Source organism: Manis javanica, chromosome 10 (assembly GCF_040802235.1).
Source record: "Manis javanica isolate MJ-LG chromosome 10, MJ_LKY, whole genome shotgun sequence".
Classification (NCBI taxonomy): Eukaryota; Metazoa; Chordata; class Mammalia; order Pholidota; family Manidae; genus Manis; species Manis javanica.
Genome location: NC_133165.1, coordinates 112466762 through 112485167, shown reverse-complemented (window position 1 = coordinate 112485167; position 18406 = coordinate 112466762). Strand labels below are relative to the sequence as shown.

The 18406-nt window shown below is 54.7% G+C and overlaps 1 protein-coding gene across 4 annotated transcripts; it reads left to right on the top strand.

Annotated features, from left to right (window-relative positions):
- The first annotated feature begins 7619 nt into the window (after nucleotides 1–7619).
- Nucleotides 7620–17686, top strand: POLR3H (RNA polymerase III subunit H). Of its 4 annotated transcripts, none has more exons than XM_073213935.1 (7): nucleotides 7620–7757; nucleotides 8019–8149; nucleotides 10242–10338; nucleotides 14620–14706; nucleotides 15195–15258; nucleotides 16612–16813; nucleotides 17388–17686. In XM_073213935.1, the coding sequence occupies exons 2-7, from the start codon at nucleotides 8039–8041 to the stop codon at nucleotides 17439–17441; spliced, it is 615 nt and encodes a 204-aa protein (XP_073070036.1). In that variant the 5' UTR covers nucleotides 7620–7757; nucleotides 8019–8038; the 3' UTR covers nucleotides 17442–17686. The 4 variants fall into 4 exon arrangements, with proteins under 4 accessions (XP_073070036.1, XP_073070035.1, XP_073070037.1 ...); XM_073213934.1 differs by having other exon boundaries at nucleotides 7648–7764; XM_073213933.1 differs by having other exon boundaries at nucleotides 7695–7792.
- The last annotated feature ends 720 nt before the right edge of the window (nucleotides 17687–18406 follow it).

The following is an 18406-nucleotide window of genomic DNA, read 5'->3' as shown; positions in this document are numbered from 1 at the left end:
TGAGAGAGCTTACTGCGTCTCTCAGGGCCCTAAAGCTTCTTTTTTTGGAAAGTGGCTTTTATTGCCAGGCCAGGGTATAATTTGCTCTGCCAGGTGGGAGTAGCTGCTGAGGAATGCAGGGGAGGAAGAGCTGGGACAGCCTGCATTCCTGGCAATTAGAGAACCAGGGGATGGCAGCCAGCGGCCTGAGCACGTGCCAGGGGCCACTTGGTGGGGGTGAGCTGGAGGAGTGGAGGCACAGCACAGAGGCAGCCTCCCAGAGGTGCTCCAGACGAGGGAGGGGGAGTGGGTCCCCAGGGGCGCTCAGACCTCCCTCTCCTCTCTGGATGCTCAGAGTGCAGCCTGCTCCTCCCAGAGAGAGGCCTGCTTTCAGCAGCAGAAAAGGCCTGGGTCTGAATCTTGGCTCCTGCACTTCCAGGTTGTGTGACTTTGGGAAAGTCTCTTGTGACCCTATCCTCCCCGGCCTCTCAGGAAAGTGGAGAGGAGAAGCCTTTCTGAGAGGGCGGCTGGAGGGTCAGTGTGCCACATACACAAGCCCTGGCCTGAGGACGCCTCGGTAAAGGGCTTCTCTTCCTTCGCCCCAGCCCTTCTCCTCAGCCGCGGCTTGGAACTCTTCAAAAGCCTCAGGTATCTTTAGTGCAACTGAGGCAGGCTGGCATTTTCAAAAGAAGCATTATTAAAATATAAAGGAGGAGGAGTTAAAAGGGAAACAATCAAGAAAAATACAAATAGTTAAAAAATACAAATAGCTAAAAAAATAGCTAGTAAGCTGCACCGAGGGCTTCCCACCCGTCTGGCACCTTGCTTTGCCCTCATTGCCTCACAGCAATCCAACGATTTATCATCATCCCTGTTTTGCTGGTGAAGAAAGAGAGGCCCCGATAGGGGAGGGGCTTGCCTGGATTTTGCCTGGTCAGAGGGGTGTTTGGACCCAGGCCATCCGATGCCACCGCGCGCCCCGGCCCCTCCAGGACGCCCGGAACACCCGGGCTCGGGCAGTCTAGGTTTCTGATTCTACAAGAGATGGCGACCAGCACTGTCTCTTGTTGCCTGAGGCCTGGAACTCCCATTCTACCCCATCCCTGAGTCTCAGAACCCCGCGCAGGGTGCCCCCATGCTAAATCCTCCTCTCCCTTCTTTGCCTTCCTCTCTTCCAGAACAACAACAGTTTTCAAAGTGCCCTTACAGGTATGTCACCTGCTTTCAATAACAACTCTGTGCTGAGGAAGCAGGCAGGAAGAAATGGCGGGCTTCACCAATTAACCAGGCTCAGAAGGGACGCAGTGATGGGGCAGGGGCCTGAGCCCCAGCCCTGACCCCTGAGTTCTGCAGTCCAGGGTAAGGGCTGGGCAGAGTGGACACCTGCGACCCCCTGCCTGCCACCCACTGCCCCTGGTGGGGGAACCACCCCTGCTCGCACCTGAGGAACGCCCTCCCAACCCTCTGGGCCCCCAGGACCTGGGGTGCTGCTGCCCAGGCCAACTCTTCTGGCTCTCAGGTTGGCGGAGCACCGGCCTTGGCTGTGGTGCTGAGTGATGGATTGCACACCCATGGGCCAGCAGAGGGGGTGGCCAGGAGGACATCCCTGAGGCGATGACGTTTAAGCTGGGCCCTGAGTGACACAGCCAGCCTTGCCAGAATCCGGAAAGAAGACATTGCGGGGAGGGGACAGTTGACGGGAAGGCCCCCAGGTGGCTGTGCGTTGTGCCGTCAAGGGAATAGGAGGAGGCCGGTGTGGCCGGAGTGCTTGAGGGAGGGACGGAGAGGTAGGGCATGAGACTGGAGCCAGTTGGCAGGCGCAGAAGGCCAGTTCTGAGGAAGCTGAGGCCTGGTCTGCCCCTGAGGCCAAGGCCAAGGCCAAGGGCCTGACCCTCTGCACATCCAGCTTCCTTTCTCAGAGGCCCCTCCCCACCGGCTGCGAACCAGTGAGTGAAGGAGGCTGGGCAGAGGCTTGAAGTTGTTATGATTACTCCTGACAACTAGGAGAGGGCACAGCTGTTCATTCAGGAAATGAGCAGCCCATGGCACCACCCACCAGAAGCTGGGTAACAAAGAAATCCACGGCCTGAAACCAGGCGCTCCACCCTGGAGGCTATTTTTGTGAAAAGCTGTGAATTCAAAAGCTCATCTCTTCAAAAGCCTCCCTTGCCTCCGAGAAGTAAAGAGGTGGGTGAGAGCAAAGTTGTCCCAGTCCTTCAGCCCACCAGTGGGGGCCAGCCTGGGCCTGCAGGGCCTTGAATCCACATAATCCTTTAAGGCGCGTGCATCCCTGAGGTGCTGGTGCCACTAACATGTGGAAACTCAGGCACAGAGACATTAAGACACTCTTCCGGCATCACAAAGCTGGTAAAGGAGCTGGGATTCAAATGCAGGGTTTCTGGCTTCATTACATTCCTTTCTGCTGTGCCATACTTTGAAACATCTTTTCAATTTCCTGGAGGCCCGTCTTCTCCAGCTTGGGACTCCTCTCCAGCCCCTGCTAACGCTTTTACCCGGTAAATCAGAGTGGCCCTCCCTTCCTCTCTCCATCCCCCTAGTCATCTTCTCCAATCTGATCAATACCTTTCTGCCAAAGATGATCTTTTTCTGCAGTTCTGATCGCATCATTTGTTCATTATTCATACATTTAACAAATGCTTACTGACTTTACTAGGTGCCAGATGGCCTAGGCTGGGATGCAGCTGGGATAGGCTTCTTGCGTTTACGAAGCTCATGTCTCATCTAGGAAGAGACACATTAAAAGATATACAAACAGGTAAATGTATGACCACAAACTCTGAAGACCTCAGACAAGCAGGATGAGTCGAAGGAGACTAGCAGGGCCGAGCGCACCTGCTGCGACAGGACAGAGGGGACCACTCTGAAGAGGGGCCCTGTAGGCTGCTCCCAAAGACTGAGAAGGAACCAGCTTTGTAAAAAGCATAGAAAGAGTGATTCCCAAAGAGAGAAACAGGATGGGTGAATCCCCAGAGGCAGGAAAGAATTTTGCATGTTTAATGAATTTAAGGTCCCTGATAAAGGGATTCGGAGAAGGGCAGAGGCCGTATTACATGGGGTCTGGGGAACCTGGCAAGAGGCCTGCTCCTCATCTGAAATGAGATGGGAAGGCATGACATGTTCCTGCCTCCAAACAGTATGGCTGACAAGTGTCATCTAGGACAATCGCCAATGCAGCAGGAGGACAAGGGAGCCTGGAGGCGCCCTGCCTTGGCCCCAGGGCTGGAGTCTGCCCTTTGGCCCACGGGTGAGGGTCTCCTTGTGCTGTAGCTGCTTCGTTCCCCTCAGGTCACTGGAAAGAGCTCTCTGTGATGGGACGAGGGGGTCCCGGGCCCATAGCCCGCCTCCCCTGCAACCTGCCTTAAGGACCTAGGGCTGGAGCAGCCGGGCCGACCACCAGCTGACCCAGGGCTGGGCTGGACTGGGATACAGTTCCTATTTCCCAGTGGCCCCCACATGGAGCACAAGCCCCCAGACCAGGGCCTTACGCACAGGGGACTCAGGAAATACCCACTGACTTTCTGCATTTTGCTTTTGGCTCAGGCTGGGACACAGAGCAACACCCCGGGACACCTTGTTTAGGTCCCTTCCAGAATCCCATTCCTGGTGGCACTTCAGCTGTGCGCCTCTATGGACATGAGAGTCATTCCTGGGCCTGTTCAGACTGTCAAGGGCGCTGTCCCCCCCTCAAAGCCACCATTCCTTGAGAGCCTGCAGAAAGCCCTCTGAGGGCTCAGAATCGAGACAAGCCCGACCCACACCTGATTAGTTTCCATAGTGTTACTGAAAATGCTTTTCTCTTTGCTTTGGAAGCTCAAAGCCAAACTCTTCTATGACCAACCAGCAAAGTCCCAAGGCCACATATACCTCATCTTTTCTTTTCATCTTTTTATCATTCAATCATCCAACAAATGTCTGAGGGCTGATTGTGAGCCTGGTACTTTTTTAGGTTCTGGGGAATCAACAGAGAATAAAACAAAATCCCGGGAGCTTACAGTCAGGGCGTGGCAGAGAGGCAATAAAACAACCTTATAAACAGACCAGGTCATAGGTTGGAAGGCAACATGCCATAGAAAACTATTAGGCAGGGAAGTGAGGTAGGGAGTGGGGCATGGGAGTTGGGTGGTTTGCTATTTAAAATGGAAGGGAGATGCCAGGAAAAGCCTCATCGAGGTGACGTTGAAGCCAGGACCTGGAGGAGGGGACGTGGGGGTGGTAAGAGGAAGAAGGTTCCAGGGAGAGAGAACACCATCAGAGGAGTGGGGACCCCGCGGGCTGAGCAGGTCATCATCCTAAGGAGTGGCTCCTCCCCCGAGTGACAGGAAGCATTCGCAGGGTCTGGAGAGGAGGACCAAGAATTTCTGGCTGACATGCTGGCAGCGTCTCTCTGACTTCGGTGTTGAACGTAGACTATGGGGGAAGAGGACAGGATGAGGAAACCAGGGTGGAGGCCACAGCAAGGGCCCAGGCAGCAGGTGAGGGTGGCTGGGGCCTCAGAGCCACAGTGGAGGTGATGGGAGGGAGGGGTTGGATTCGCGATGCATTTTGGAGGTAGAAACAACAGGATTTTTTCAAGGGCTCATGGGGGCTGTGAGAGACAAAGAGGAGTCAAGGATAACTCCCAGGTTTTGGCCTGAGCAACTGGAAGAATGGAGAAGTCCTTCTCCAAGATGGGAAGACTGGTCAGAACAGGTTGGTGGGGGAGGCGTGGCCCTGAGTTCCAGTTTGACCCAGGTGAAGCCTGAGTTGCACGGTGATGGGAGGCAGGTGGGAGGGCATGCAGATCCACCCAGTGCTCAGGGGAAAAGCACAGGGGAGCCCCCAAGGGTGGATGCTACTCAGAGCCCGGAGGCCTCCGGTGATCACCAGGTGCCACAGACGGCAGAAAGGTGAGCCCTGGGCCGCCAATGGTTAGAAGTGGGAGGAGGCCCTGGGGGAATGCGCTTCCTGGATGCCACGTGGAAAGAGGGGGAAGGGAGAGTGGGGCACCAGCTGGGGCAAATTCTGCTGACGGAGGGAGGAGAATCACCACTGGCTTGGCAATGTGGAGGCCATTAACGACCCTGAGAAAGCAGTTTGGGTTGAGAGGTTAAGGCCAGAAGCCTAGTGGGAGCAGGTGGAAGAGGACAAGGAGACAGGACTGGAAACAGCAAGTTTGGGCAGCTCCTTCAGAAAGTTTTGCTGGTAAGGGAGCAGAAACTGGGGCACCAGCTGGAGGGAAAGGGGAATGAGAAAGGGTTTTTCTAAGACATGAAAAAATCTTAATTGCTTTTTAAAATTTTATTCATTTTTGAGCAATATATTCCCATGATCCCAAATATCTGATTCCAGAAGGTATTTGGTTAGAGAAAAACCTACCCCTGTCCCTTCCCCACACCTCTCAACCATTCAGTTTCTCGCCCTGAAGACAACCTATGTCATGGGTCACTTGTGTACGCTCCCAGAGTACTCACACACACATAAATTATTTTTATCCCTTTTTTACACAAATGATAACATCTCATACACACTGCTCTGTGCCCTGCATGTTTATACTTAACTATATCCTGATTATCATTCAATATCAATACACAAAGAGCATCCTCACCCTTTTTTCTGGCTTCATATTATTCCCTTTTATGATATACCAGCTATAGTTTTTTTATCCAGTCCTCCATTGATGGACAATCATTTGAGATTGGTTTTATTATCATCTCCATTTTACAGAGAGGCAATGAGGCACTTGGCTGCGGTTGCTCGGTGAGTGTGCTGCGGCGGGCGAACTCCATTCCCTTACCCACCCACATGACTCTCCTGGATTCATTTCCAACCCGCATTTCTCCCTCACCACTGCACTCTTAGCAATTATTTTGCTATTCTTTTGTTCATTCAAATAACACATATTTACAAGTCCTGACCATGTGCCAGGCACAGGGCTAGGCCTGGAGGATGTGGAGGGACATGAGAGAACCTCTGCCACTGAGGAGCTTACAGACTAAGTCTTTGTGTTGTCAGCCACCTCAAATCTTCCATGAAAAGACACAGAATTAACAAAGACGCCTGGTCCCTGTTTTTACTAATGAGGAAACCAAACGTGCCAGCAAATCACGTTGCAATCCTGTGAGCTGAATAACATAAAAGAAGCCTGGGAACCCCAAACTGAACTCTGCAAGGCCAGTCCCATCCCACCAGCCTGGCCCCCCTCCAGTTTCCGTCTCAGTGAAAGGCCCACCACCCAGCAGTAGCTAAAACCTTCAAGCACTGGCTGCTCCCACTTCCGTCCCCTGGCCACCCTTCCCCACGCTCCCTGGACTCTGTCCAACTTCTCCCTCCATGGCTGCCAGACCTGCCCAGGCCTTCTCTCACAGAGGCGACCCAGTAACTCCCTACTGGTCTTCTTGTCTCCACCCAGCCGCTTCCCATCCACTGTCCCTCCAGCTGATGTGTCATCTGTCACTTCCCGGTTCTAAACTTCTAAGACTTCCTTTTGCTGCCTTGGGACTGCGTCATGGCAGCTCGGCCCCGTGGTTAAAGCAGTGGGCTCTGGAGCCTGGATCTGAGCTCTAACACCTGTTGGCTGTGTGAGCATGAACGATCTACTTAACCTCTCTTTGCCTTAGATGTGGCAAAATGAGATGATGAGATAAAGGAGAATGATAAATGATAACATTAATAGACCATGACAATAACCCCTACCTTATACAGCTGTTCTGAGGATTAAAAGTTAATGAATATTATAGTGAAAGGCCCTTGTGACCTGGACCCTGCCTAGGTCTCCAATATCACCAGTTCTGTCTCTCCTATAAGCCAGCTGAAATACTTTTGATTCCCTGTGTGCATGAGATTCTTTCTCTGTCCTCTCCACAACTCTGCTCAGCTGAAGGTTGGCCCAGAGCCCAGGTTCTTCTCCACTGGATCTCTGACATCTGGGTACACAGTATATTGATGAATTAATGAATGAGAAAGTCATTGGGTTCTGATGGATGAATAGGAGTTCTCCAGGTAAAGAGGTGTTGGATGCAGGACTGTCTTCATTTTGGGGGTTGGAGGCTTCCAGGGCCTGAGGGACTGAAGTGAGGGAGGTTAGAGAGGACGCTGGTTTCAGTTCAGACCTTCCGTGTAGGCAAAGGATATTCATGAGGGGGAGGCTTTTGTGGCAGTGTGGAGGCTTCTCTCTCACTTGCAGGAGACCGAAGCCAGGAAGCTGGGGTGTGAGGCTAAGCTCAAGGGGAGCAACGGAAAGGCCTGCACCAGGGCAGTAGCAGTGGGAATGGAACAAAGAGGGAGGCGTTGAGAGAAATAATACAATCTCTTAAACACTTTTACTGAGATGTATACAATTATCAAAACTCATCCACTCAACACTTAAGATCTTTGCTAAATGGAGGTACAGAACATTATCGCCCCAGACATGTCCAGCCGCCCGGCGCCAGTCAACTCTCCCCGTCTCCAGAGAACCGAAGGGTCCAGGCACGTGGTGTGTGCGCTTTGAAAGGATCACTGCGGCTGCGTTTCAGAGCGCGGCCCCGCCAGGCAGGAGACCACGAGACGGGAGGGAGGGCGCCTAGCAACCAGAAGGCGTCGTCGGAGGTCTGACTGTGCGGCGCCCGCGGAACGGGAGGCCCCGCGCCCGCCCACCAGGCCCCGCCCCACGCCGCTCGCGCAGGAGCCGGAGGCCCCGCCCGCGTCGGGGCGGGAAGAGGCTTCTTATTGGTCGTTTTTCCGGAAGCGACGGGATTCGGAATCTTGCTCCAAATGGGGCAGCAGCCGGCCGGTTGTGGGTGAGCGGTGCGTGGCGCGGCGCGTGGCGGCGGCGGTGCGCAACTCAAGCTAGATTGGGACCACCCCCCACCCCCGCCCCGCGAGCTGAGCCTCAGTTTCCTCCCTTTGCAGTAGCGGAGCATTTCCCGCCCGGGGCCCCTTAGGCCCAACCGCGCAGCCCCGTTGCTGGCCTGGGGGTGCTCACGATTGGAACGTGACGGAGGGGGCTCTGGGATCCCCACCGCCCCAGCCCTGTGCGTGACTGACCCTCCCGTTCTCAGGGCCCCCAGCTCAGGCCGGGATGTTCGTCCTGGTGGAGATGGTGGACACTGTGCGGATACCTCCGTGGCAGTTTGAGAGGAAACTCAACGACTCCATTGCGGAAGAGCTTAACAAGAAGTTGGCCAATAAGGTACTGGGCCCAAGGGGTTGTGGGCAAGCCTCGGCACAGAGGGCCCAGCACTGACCACTGGCCGCTGCAGGCCTGGCCTCGGTGTGCCAAGCCTTGGGCAAGTAGAACTCGGTTTCTTCACCTGTACATGGGATAGGAGTAATCCTTACCCCACGAGGATGTTGGAGGGATTCAAACTGGGTTTGAAAAAGGCTTTTGTAACTGGGAAGCGTTGGATTCCACACTTCAAAATTACTTTGCCGTCTTGGGCAAGTCATTTACCTGCTCTGGCCTCAGTTTCCCTTTGTACAGTGGAAATAATTGCTGTCGAACCATGCATTATTTTTGTGAAGATGGACAATAGTTTGGAGTTACCCATCAGGAGGTTTATCCATTTATTCCTGCGGGAAAAGTATTTGTGCTCCTTCCATGTGCCAGGCCTGCATGCGTTAGTGCCAGCTTGTGCTTCCGGGCTTCCCACTGTCATTTCTGCAGAAACCTTCCACTCTACATCATATCTTCTTGGCACTTACCACACTTTATTTTCTTATTTGTTTATTTGTTTACGGTTTTCTCTTTCCCCATCCATGAGGGCAGGGGCCTTTGTCTTGTCTTTTTTCTTGTAGTAATTCTCATATTTAGCCAGAACCTGGCACAGAGATGTTCCATAATTGCCTGTTGATTGAATGAATAAAACAGATAAAGTTCTGCCCTGTAGTGTGGGGAAAGCAAGAGAGTCCTGCAGTTGTGTGTGTGATGACAAGTTGGCGTAAGCGCTATGAAGGAAGTTCACAAGGCTGCGGAGTGCAGGAACCTCGCCTGCAGTGAGGGAGCAAGCAGCTGTGTTAGGGAGGCGGTGCTCGAGCTGGGGTCCGATGGTGAGGAGGGGTGAGGGGGGCCAGGCAGCGAGAAGAGCTGTGCAGGCAGAGGAGACCCGTACGGCCTGGGAAGAGGGAGAGAGGAGAGGGTAGGCTGGAGAAGTGGTGGGAGGACGACCTTATGGGGATATTGGTCTTTCTCCAAGAAGAGCAGAAGGTGACAGGCTGAGGAGGAGCCAGCAAGAGATTGGCTGGCTTTAGACAGGAGGCAAGCCCCTTCCGTAGAGGCTGAGGTTACAGAAGGGGTATGTGCAGGTCTGGGGAGTTGGTGGCGGAGGAGAGAACTCATGGTGTCCTTAGCGGATGGCTTCTGGTTACTTTGTGAGGTAGAAGGCATGGGGGCCTGTGGAGAAAGAAAAGGCCAAGAAGGGACTGTACTCCTTTGGGGCACAGGGCCTTTGGTGACCAGTTGAGATACGTCTTTCTGTATTTGATCATCGGGTCATTTGAGAGGAGGCCACGGGTGAGAAGTTCATGGTCCATCCAAGGACTCAGATCTCCTTATGCCTCCAAAGCCAGTCAGATTGTCTCATCGTGCTGAGCTGTGACCAGGACTCTGAGTTCTCTGATCATCTTGCTAATCCTTGAACAGTCCTGCAAGGCTTCTGACTGGGAGGTGATGACGTAGGTGGCAGATAAGCAGACACCAATTGGCCAGCTGTTTGGAGCACCATGGGTGGGGGATGGGAGGGGGCATGTTCTCTGCCCCATCCAGGGCCTTGGCCATGTGTCATTCTGCCAGCCTCAGTCCCTGTGGCCACATCCGTGTATCTGAGACTGTGAGCAGGATGGAGGCTAGCTGTGGTTTCCCCGCTCATTGAGTGTGAGCTCTATCATGGACTCGGGACCTTGAAAGCATGGGTTGAACTACAGCTTCCCCTACCACTGATCTATAGGAGTAATAATAGTGGCCCTTGATTGCTGTTTCTACCCTGTGAACCATTATCTAGCAACCTGTGGCCTGTATGTCCATTTTTGCAAATATGGGAACTGAGGCTCAGAGAAGTGACCTTAGAGGTTACACAGTGAGTGGTGGACTGGCACTGTAACCCTGCTCTTCCCAGAGCTCCACATCCTTCGAGGTTCCTTGCCCCTGGTTACCTCAGACAGCACCCCAGCTCATTTCCAGCTGGAGCTGGAGACCACTGCTCCTGCCCTGTGGTGGTGAGGGTCTCAGGAGAGACTGCCTGGGAGCAGGGCCTTGGGGTCACTGTGCGTGTACCTGATATGCACAGGTTGTGTACAGCGTGGGGCTCTGCATCTGTCTGTTCGACATCACTAAGCTGGAGGATGCCTACGTGTTCCCAGGGGATGGCGCATCGCACACCAAAGGTGGGTGCCCTTTCCTCCTGGGGCTTTGGGTTTCTTGGGCCTCGGTTTTTGGTGCTGGGAGTCTGGTCTGGGGATTGGGAGACCTGGGGCCTAGTCCTGGCTTGACCAGGAATTGGCTGGGTGGGGATGGGCAGTCTTCCCTTCTCTGGGCCCTCATCCCCTCTAAACAGCGGGAGTTGGACAAGACAATTCCCAAGGCGTCTCCGGCAGACACTGGCTCCGTGTCTGTGCCCACTTTGATCTCCTGTCTGAGGCTCTCCCTGCTCTGCCTGGCTGGCAGGCTGCTCAGTCTGGTTCGGGAGATGGCCAGACAGTTGAAGACCCTTGGAGTGATCGCTGCTGGGTCAAAAGTGTAGAGAGTGGAGGGAGCACAGCTGTCCCTCCTGGGAGGAGGCTGCTTGGGGGTCCTTGTGGGGAACTAGAACACATGGTTAAGTGTGGCCTCTGGGTTCAAATTTGAACTGCCATTTACTCGCTGTGTGTCCTGAGCAGAATATGTAACCTCTCTGTGCCTCTTTCCTCATCTGTAGAATGCAGTTAACATAGATTTTATATTCTAGGACTGTACTGAGGATAACTAAGTTAATATGTGCAGAGCTTTTGGGACAGGACCTTGTTGGGCACATAGTGAGCGCTCAACATCTCATTTATTTGAATCCATTCTCCCGATTCTGCTGGTCAGCTAGGTGGGTTCTTCTGAGTTGCTGGATGGTATAGGGCTGCCTCATGTGTCTGGTGGTTGGCAGACTGGCGCTCGGCTGGGATGGTTCATCTCTGCTCCAGGTGGTCTTATCTTTTAGTGGCTAGAATGGCACCCAAGAGGGCTGGGAGCCCCTGTGCACGAGTGCTTTTCAAGCGTCTGCTTATATCCCATTGGCCAAAGCAGGTCACGTGTGTGGGGAGAGTCTAGGGCTGGAGAAACAGGCCCCACATTTTGATGGGAGGAGCTGAAGTCACATTGCAAAAGTCACCTTGCTCCCTGGATGGAAGGGGTTACCAGACTTGGAGGAACAGAAGAGGGTCACCCTGAGAAGAGCTCTCGGGGGGCCGCTGAGGTGGTTTGGGGCTAGTCAGCATGTAGACACGCAGCTTGCCGTCAGCTAGGCCCTCAGTCACAGTCTCGGGGCAGACTGTTTAACAAGGACCTGGTGATTCTCACACAAGGCCGCATTTGAGGAGCCCTGCCTTAGCCCATATGGTCGGCGTCTAGCATTCCGGAATGTGCCATGAGGCTGCCTGTTGTTTGTGTCTAGAAATCCAGATGCTTAGTAAGCTCACGGACGCTCCCCTGCTCTATGGGCGGCCCTAAGAAACAGGCTGCATTTGTAGGGACTAGCCACCCACCAGGGGTCTTGTGGCCTCCTTTTTGTGTTTCAACTGAGATATAACTCACATATCATAAAATCAACCCTTTGAAAGCTTGCATTTCAGTGGGTTTTAATATATCCTCAGAGCTAGACAATCAGAGCTAGACAACTGTCACCACTGTGTAATTCCAGAACACTGTCCTCACCCCAAAAGGAAACCCTGTCCCCATGAGCAGCCATCCCATTCTCCCCCTCCCCCAGCCCTGGCAACCACTAGTCTACTTTCTGTCTGTGGATTTGCCTGTTCTAGACATTTCCTATAAATAGCATCACAGTACCTGGCCTCTGGTGACTGGCTTACTGAGCACAGTGTCCTCAGTTCATCCATGTTGTAGCCTGGGTCGGAGCTTCCTTCCTTTTTAAGGCCGAATCATATTCCGTTGCCCAGATAGAGCTACGTTTTGTTTACTGTTTGTCTGTTAAAGGATGCTTGGGTCGCTCACCATGTGCTTTTGGCTGTGGTGGTTCCAGACTGGAGCTCCCTGGGCCCTGGACCATGTGTCCTGCCCTGGGAAGCCCAGTGCCCAAACTGGGCCTGGCATAGGCCTCCTAGAGGCTCTGGGGATTTATTGAATGTTGGGTCATGTGGGGGACAGGGATTTTCCATCCTGTGGGGAGGTGACCCTTGGCTGCCCTCATCTGCTCTCCACAGTGTCAACATGCGGCCCCATCTTCATGATGGCTCAGCTGGTTTTTGTGTCCCGTCACTGGGGGAAGGGGGAGCCACCTGGCAGGGAGCTGGGGGCCCCATGGCCCCTACTGTCCTTAGGGCAGTGTTGGCAGACCAGGCTGGCAGCAGAAGCCTGTGCTTAATCAAGATCACACCTGTCCGAGGAAGGCAGATTTCACCCTGTGGCCCCTTCTGGTCCAGAAAGATGTGGGGTCTCCTTATGGGAGGACAGAGCCGAATACTGTGTGGCTGTGAGCAGGTCACCCAGCCTCTCTGAACCGCTTCCTTGGCCCCACTGGGGGAGCATGACAGCTGGCACAGGTGGGTCATGGTGGGTACTCTGCCTTGTGGCTATTCTCTGCCCTTGGCGGTGTTCAAGCCACGGGGCAGGAGTGGCGAAGTAGTGGCTTGTGCCAGGCCCTGGGGTCCGAATCTGATGTGGATGCAGACCTTCCTTGCCTGCTGTCTTCCTTGGGGGTCTGGTGAGCGGGGACCTCTGGGGCAGGGCCTGAGACCCACAGAGGCATTTTTGCTGGGTTTTTGGCTCTGCCCCCCCGACCGCCCCCCCTTTTCAGGTCATTTTTAGCCTTTTGTTTGAGGTTGGTGCTCTGCCTTGGGGCGAACTTCACCATCAGCAGCAGATGGGGAACTTGTTTCCCCACCTGGTTCCCTTGCCAGTTGCTTCTGTTTGTTTATTTTTCATTGTTGTTATCATTATTTTTCATTGTTGTTAATAATTAATCTACAATTACATGAAGAACATGTTTACTAAGGTCCCCCCTTCACCAAGTACCCCCCACAAACCCCATTACAGTCACTGTCCATCAGCATAGTAAGATGCTGTAGACTCACTACTTGTCTTCTCTGTGTTGCACAGCCCTCCCTGTGCCCTCCCCACATTATACATGCTAATCGTAAGGCCCCCTTTCTTCCCACTCCCCACCCCTTATCCCTCCCTTCCCACCCATCTTCCCCAGTCCCTCTCCCTTTGGTAACTGTTAGTCCATTCTTGGGTTCTGTGATTCTGCTGCTGTTTTGTTCCTTCAGTTTTTCTTTGTTCTTATACTCCACAGATGAGTGAAATCATTTGGTATTTGTCTTTTTTCCCCTGGCTTATTTCACTGAGCATAATACCCTCTAGCTCCATCCATGTTGTTGCAAATGGTAGGATTTGTTTTCTTCTTATAGCTGAATAATATTCCATTGTGTATATGTACCACATCTTCTTTATCCCTTCATCTACTGATGGACACTTAGGTAGCTTCCATTTCTTGGCTATTGTAAATAGTGCTGTGATAAACATGGGGGTGCATCTGTCTTTTTCAAACTGGGCTGCTGCATTCTTAGGGTAAATTCCTAAAAGTGGAATTCCTGGGTCAAATGGTATTTCTATTTTGAGCTTTTTGAGGAACCTCCATACTGCTTTCCACAATGGTTGAACGACTTTACATTCCCACGAGCAGTGTAGGAGGGTTCCCCTTTCTCCACAACCTCACCAATATTTGTTTTTGTTTGTCTTTCGGATGGTAGCTATCCTTACTGGTGTGAGGTGATATCTCATTGTAGTTTTAATTTGCATTTCTCTGATGATTAGCGATGTGGAGCATCTTTTCATGTGTCTGTTGGCCATCTGAATTTCTTCTTTGGAGAACTGTTCAGCTCCTCTGCCCATTTTTTAATTGGATTATTTGCTTTTTGTTTGTTGAGGTGCGTGAGCTCTTTATGTATTTTGGATGTCAGCCCTTTATCGGATCTGTTATTTATAAATATATTCTCCCATACTGTAGGTACCTTTTTGTTCTATTAATGGTGTCATTTGCTGTACAGCAGCTTTTCAGCTTGATGTAGTCCCACTTGTTCATTTTTGCTTTTGTTTCCCTTGCCTGCTTCTGCTTTTTAAATTTAGAGAATCTGGAGGAAAGTTGGAATGATTTTGGTGTCATTGATAGCTCAGAATCTAGGTTCAGGTGTGACTGGATGGATTCTGAGGCCAGCCCTTCGTTCCAGGACCACTGCTGTTGGCCCCTTATGGGGGCCAAGCTGTGGTCCTGCAGGGGATGGGGTGGCAGTCCCTCTGCCTCAGCTGATGAATCTTGGTCCTCAGGGGGACTGGGCATAGACTGGAGGGCAGGCTCTGGGAGCGGCACAGGGCCCCTGGGTCAGCGTCCCGGCCAGCGAGGGTCAGCACTGCAAAGGCATTCCTCCCGGGCCGGCCCCTCACGGGCATGCCTTCTTCACCTGCAGTCCATTTTCGCTACGTGGTGTTCCACCCGTTCCTGGACGAGATTCTGATTGGGAAGATCAAAGGCTGCAGCCCAGAGGGAGTGCACGGTAATGGAAGCCTGGGCTCCCCAGACCTGGGGGCACGTGGGCGCAGGTGGCCGGGCCGGCCTCCCTTCAGCCTCTGTGCTGGGCAGTGTGGTCAGGGGAGGGGTCCGAGAGAAGCAAGATCTTCCCGTGGTGTCAGAGAAGCTCACGAGCGAGGGGAAGCTCGGCCCACGGTCAGGCCCGTGGAGCAGTGAGGACCTTGGCCAGCTGGGGGTCTTCACCATGAGACTCTAGCCCAGGACCTTGGGGTGGGCACTGGAGCTGGCAGAGGCAACTTGGGGGGTCCTTGTACCAACTAGTCCCTGTCATGTGAAGTGCCCACCTCGGACGTTGGTGGTCGCTCAGGCTGTTAGTGGCACTGGCAGCGGTGGGGCTCAGATCTCCATGGCAACACCTGTCCCATGGGCAGCACAGGCTGAGGGGCTTGCCTGCTGAGTATTCAGATCCCTCGCTGTCCGCTGTGAGCCCCGGCCCATGCTGTCACCTTGCAGTCTCTCTAGGGTTCTTCGATGACATTCTCATCCCCCCAGAGTCACTGCAGCAGCCTGCAAAGTTGTATCCTCCCAAGGTTACAGAGCTCGGGCCTCTCCAAAGGACGCCCCCCCCTCATTGGGGTGGCCCTGGTTGGTCTGGTGCGCTGGCCTCTGTGCCCACCCTCTGGCCTACACTCCTGCTCTGGAAGCGCTGACCAGCCTGTGCTAACCGTGATGTCCATGTGCTGTGCCTCTGTCTGGGCTGTCAGGCCTGGTTGGGCAGGTTGGGCACTGTAGGAAGGGTACTGTTCACTTCCAGTTCACTTTGCTCAGTTGTCCCCTCAGGAATCATCTCAAATATCACTTCCCTACAGAGGTTTGCCCTTACTGGCTCTCTTGCCCGCTCCCTGGCACGCAGATGCAACCATTGGCTGACATTTGAGGGTACCCCTGTCTGTCCTGGCCTTCACCTGCTGTACAGGGTTGTCTGTTCTGTGCGTCCTCACTGAGACTGCCTGCGGGAGAGACCCCGTCGTGTCAGGGCTGCCCCCACGGTGCCCAGCCCAGGACCCACCAGCAGGGCTGCCACTAGAGGGCAGTATGGCTGCACAGCGTGGTCTCTCCTTAGGGAAGTCACGGCTCTGGGCTCTGGGCTCTGCAGGGAGCAGAGGGGCTGCCCCTCACTGGCCCAGACAGACAGTTCTGGAGGGTCTGCACAAGGCCAGTCTGTGTGTGTCTCCAGGACTTGTCAGAATTCCTGGCCCAGCTTGGCTGCTCCTGTCACTGGCTCTGGACCCTCGGGCATCTGACCTCCCATCTTGTCATGTCCTCGTGGAAACCTGGAAAGTCGGCCTGGCCTGCTGATCAGTGTCAGAGGCGTGGATGGATGGGGACGTGGAATCGCACTGTCCAGAGAACATAGGTGGCGTGAGCTAGCACTTGAGGGCCAACTGCAGGTTCTGTGGACAGCACTGTGTGTGTGCATTTTCATTCCCTCCTCACCAGCGCCCTGAGCGTAGGCCTTGCTTCAATGCCTGTTTTATCTCCTGAGGCACCAGAGAGTTTGGGCCGCCTGGTCACAGCTGGTGGGTGGTGGGGCCGAGGTCTGAACTTGGCAGTGGGCCTCCGAGAGGAAACTCCTGCTGTCAGTCAGACTCCAGGCAGCCAGAGGCGCCAGTCATCCCCACCCTGAGTTCCTGCTCCTACCTCCGGAGGGATGTGTATGTGGGCCTGGTGGGTGCTGTGTGCCCAGCCTGAGTCCCAGTCCCAGATCTGGCCCAGGCTTGCCTTGTGTTAATGGGCTGGACCTGCTTTTCCTGTGGCTTCCCAGCCAAAGTGATCTTGACCTGGGCTTGGGTTTTTTGGGGGTGGGTGCTGCGAGAGGACCCCCAGGGCTTCCCATGCCTGGTTGTTGCCTTGACTCGGCCCCACCCAGTGACGACGCTGAGCAGGTGTGGGTGTGGGAGTATGAGACCGAGGAAGGCGCACACGACCTGTACATGGACATCGGGGAGGAGCTCCGCTTCCGGGTGGTGGATGAGAGCTTTGTGGACACGTCCCCCACTGGCCCCAGCGCTGCCGGGGTGGCCTCGTCTGGCGAGGAGCTGCCAAAGAAGGAGGCTCCATACACACTCGTGGTGAGGGGCTGCCGCCAACCCGGGGACTGGCGGGGGGAGAACCCAGCAGGTGTTGACTTGGGGCCCCACTCCCAGAAGCCCCTCTGCTGGCAGGCCGGGGTGTAGGTCCCTTCCCCATGGGGAGCCTTATCTGGAGGCCAGGGAAGGTGTCCTTGCGGTGTGGTGACGGAGCTGCCATGGCTGTGCGAGTCAGACCCCTGCCCTCAAGAGGGACAGAGCCCAAGCTGGGTGATAAGGCTGCTAATGGGCCGAGGGAGGGAAACCAAGGCAGGGGCTCGGGAGACAGAGTCCGGACAGCAAGGGTGGGGCTTCAGGGCGGTGACCTCAGGGCTGCGCCCACCCCACCCTCAGTAAGCCAGCACTTCCCTTACAGGCCCCCAGAGAGGTGGGGGCAGGGAGGGGAGGCCTGGGCCGTGTGCTTCATGTGCCTGCCGGGAGTGCTGGTGTGTGCCCACCCTTTCCTTTGCCTGTGCTGGGCCTGCTGGGTGCCCGGATGGTCCCCTGTGCCTCCTATCCCAGTCGGCTCCAGCCCTTAAGGTAGACGCGATGTGCCTCCTCTCTCTACCCCTGGCAGGGATCCATTAGTGAGCCAGGCCTGGGTCTTCTCTCCTGGTGGACTAGCAGCTAGCCCTGGGCGTGACAGCAGACCCCGTCCAGTCCAAGACACCAGCGCAGCGCTCGCGAAGGTGGTGCTGTGAAGACAGCAGCAGCCTCTGCAGACTCCTGGGTGGAGGGGTGTGCCCACCACATTGTCTCTTTCTCCGCCGCCCTGGCCCTGCTCCTCTCCCCAGAGTGTTCCCTGGAGGGCCGGACAGCAAGCGACTTTGCCTTTCTGTGACAGCAAAGGCATTTAATAAACAATGACTTGAGTCACCAGGTTGCACAGCTGGGACATGTCCTTCCTCACCCCAATTAACTTTTGGAGATGACTCCCCCTACCCTCCACAATGGCAGGACTTGGGGGTTGAGGTCCAGGCTGCCTCAGGCTGGTCTCTGGGTTGGCTGAGCTTGGTGACTCCATAACGTAACAGAGAGGCTGGCCTGGGTAGCTGACGTCTGCTGGGAAGAATCTGACCTTGAAGGGACCACTGCCTGTCTTCCCACCAGCACGTGGAGGAAGGGGGCCTGGCCTCAGCCAAACCAGCTCTGCCAGGTAAGTTGTGGGCTTTGCTGGCCCAGAGTGAGGGCTGGTGGCCAGCTGTCACATTCAGGCCTTGGCCACACCAGGGACACCTTGTGGATCTGCTGGTGATGCCCGATCCTGGCTCTTGGGCACGCACCACACTGTCTAGTCAGCAGGGTGGCCCTGCCAGGTTCCCCTCGCCCTTCCCCCATTCTACCAGGACCAGAACACTCACAGACCCCACCGGCTGCCGTGTTCCTGTCAGGCAAGCGTTGTCCTGGTAAAGGGGCTTCCATGGAGCCTGCCTCCCACCCCAGCCTTTTCAGTCACAGGGTGTGGGAGTGTGGAGGTTTGGGTAGTGACAGTGACATCACTTCAGGGGAGAAGCAGCTGTAGAACTCTGCTGTCACCTCATGCTGAAGGCAGGGGACAGTGCATATCATGGACTAGCTGTGACCTTGGACATAATG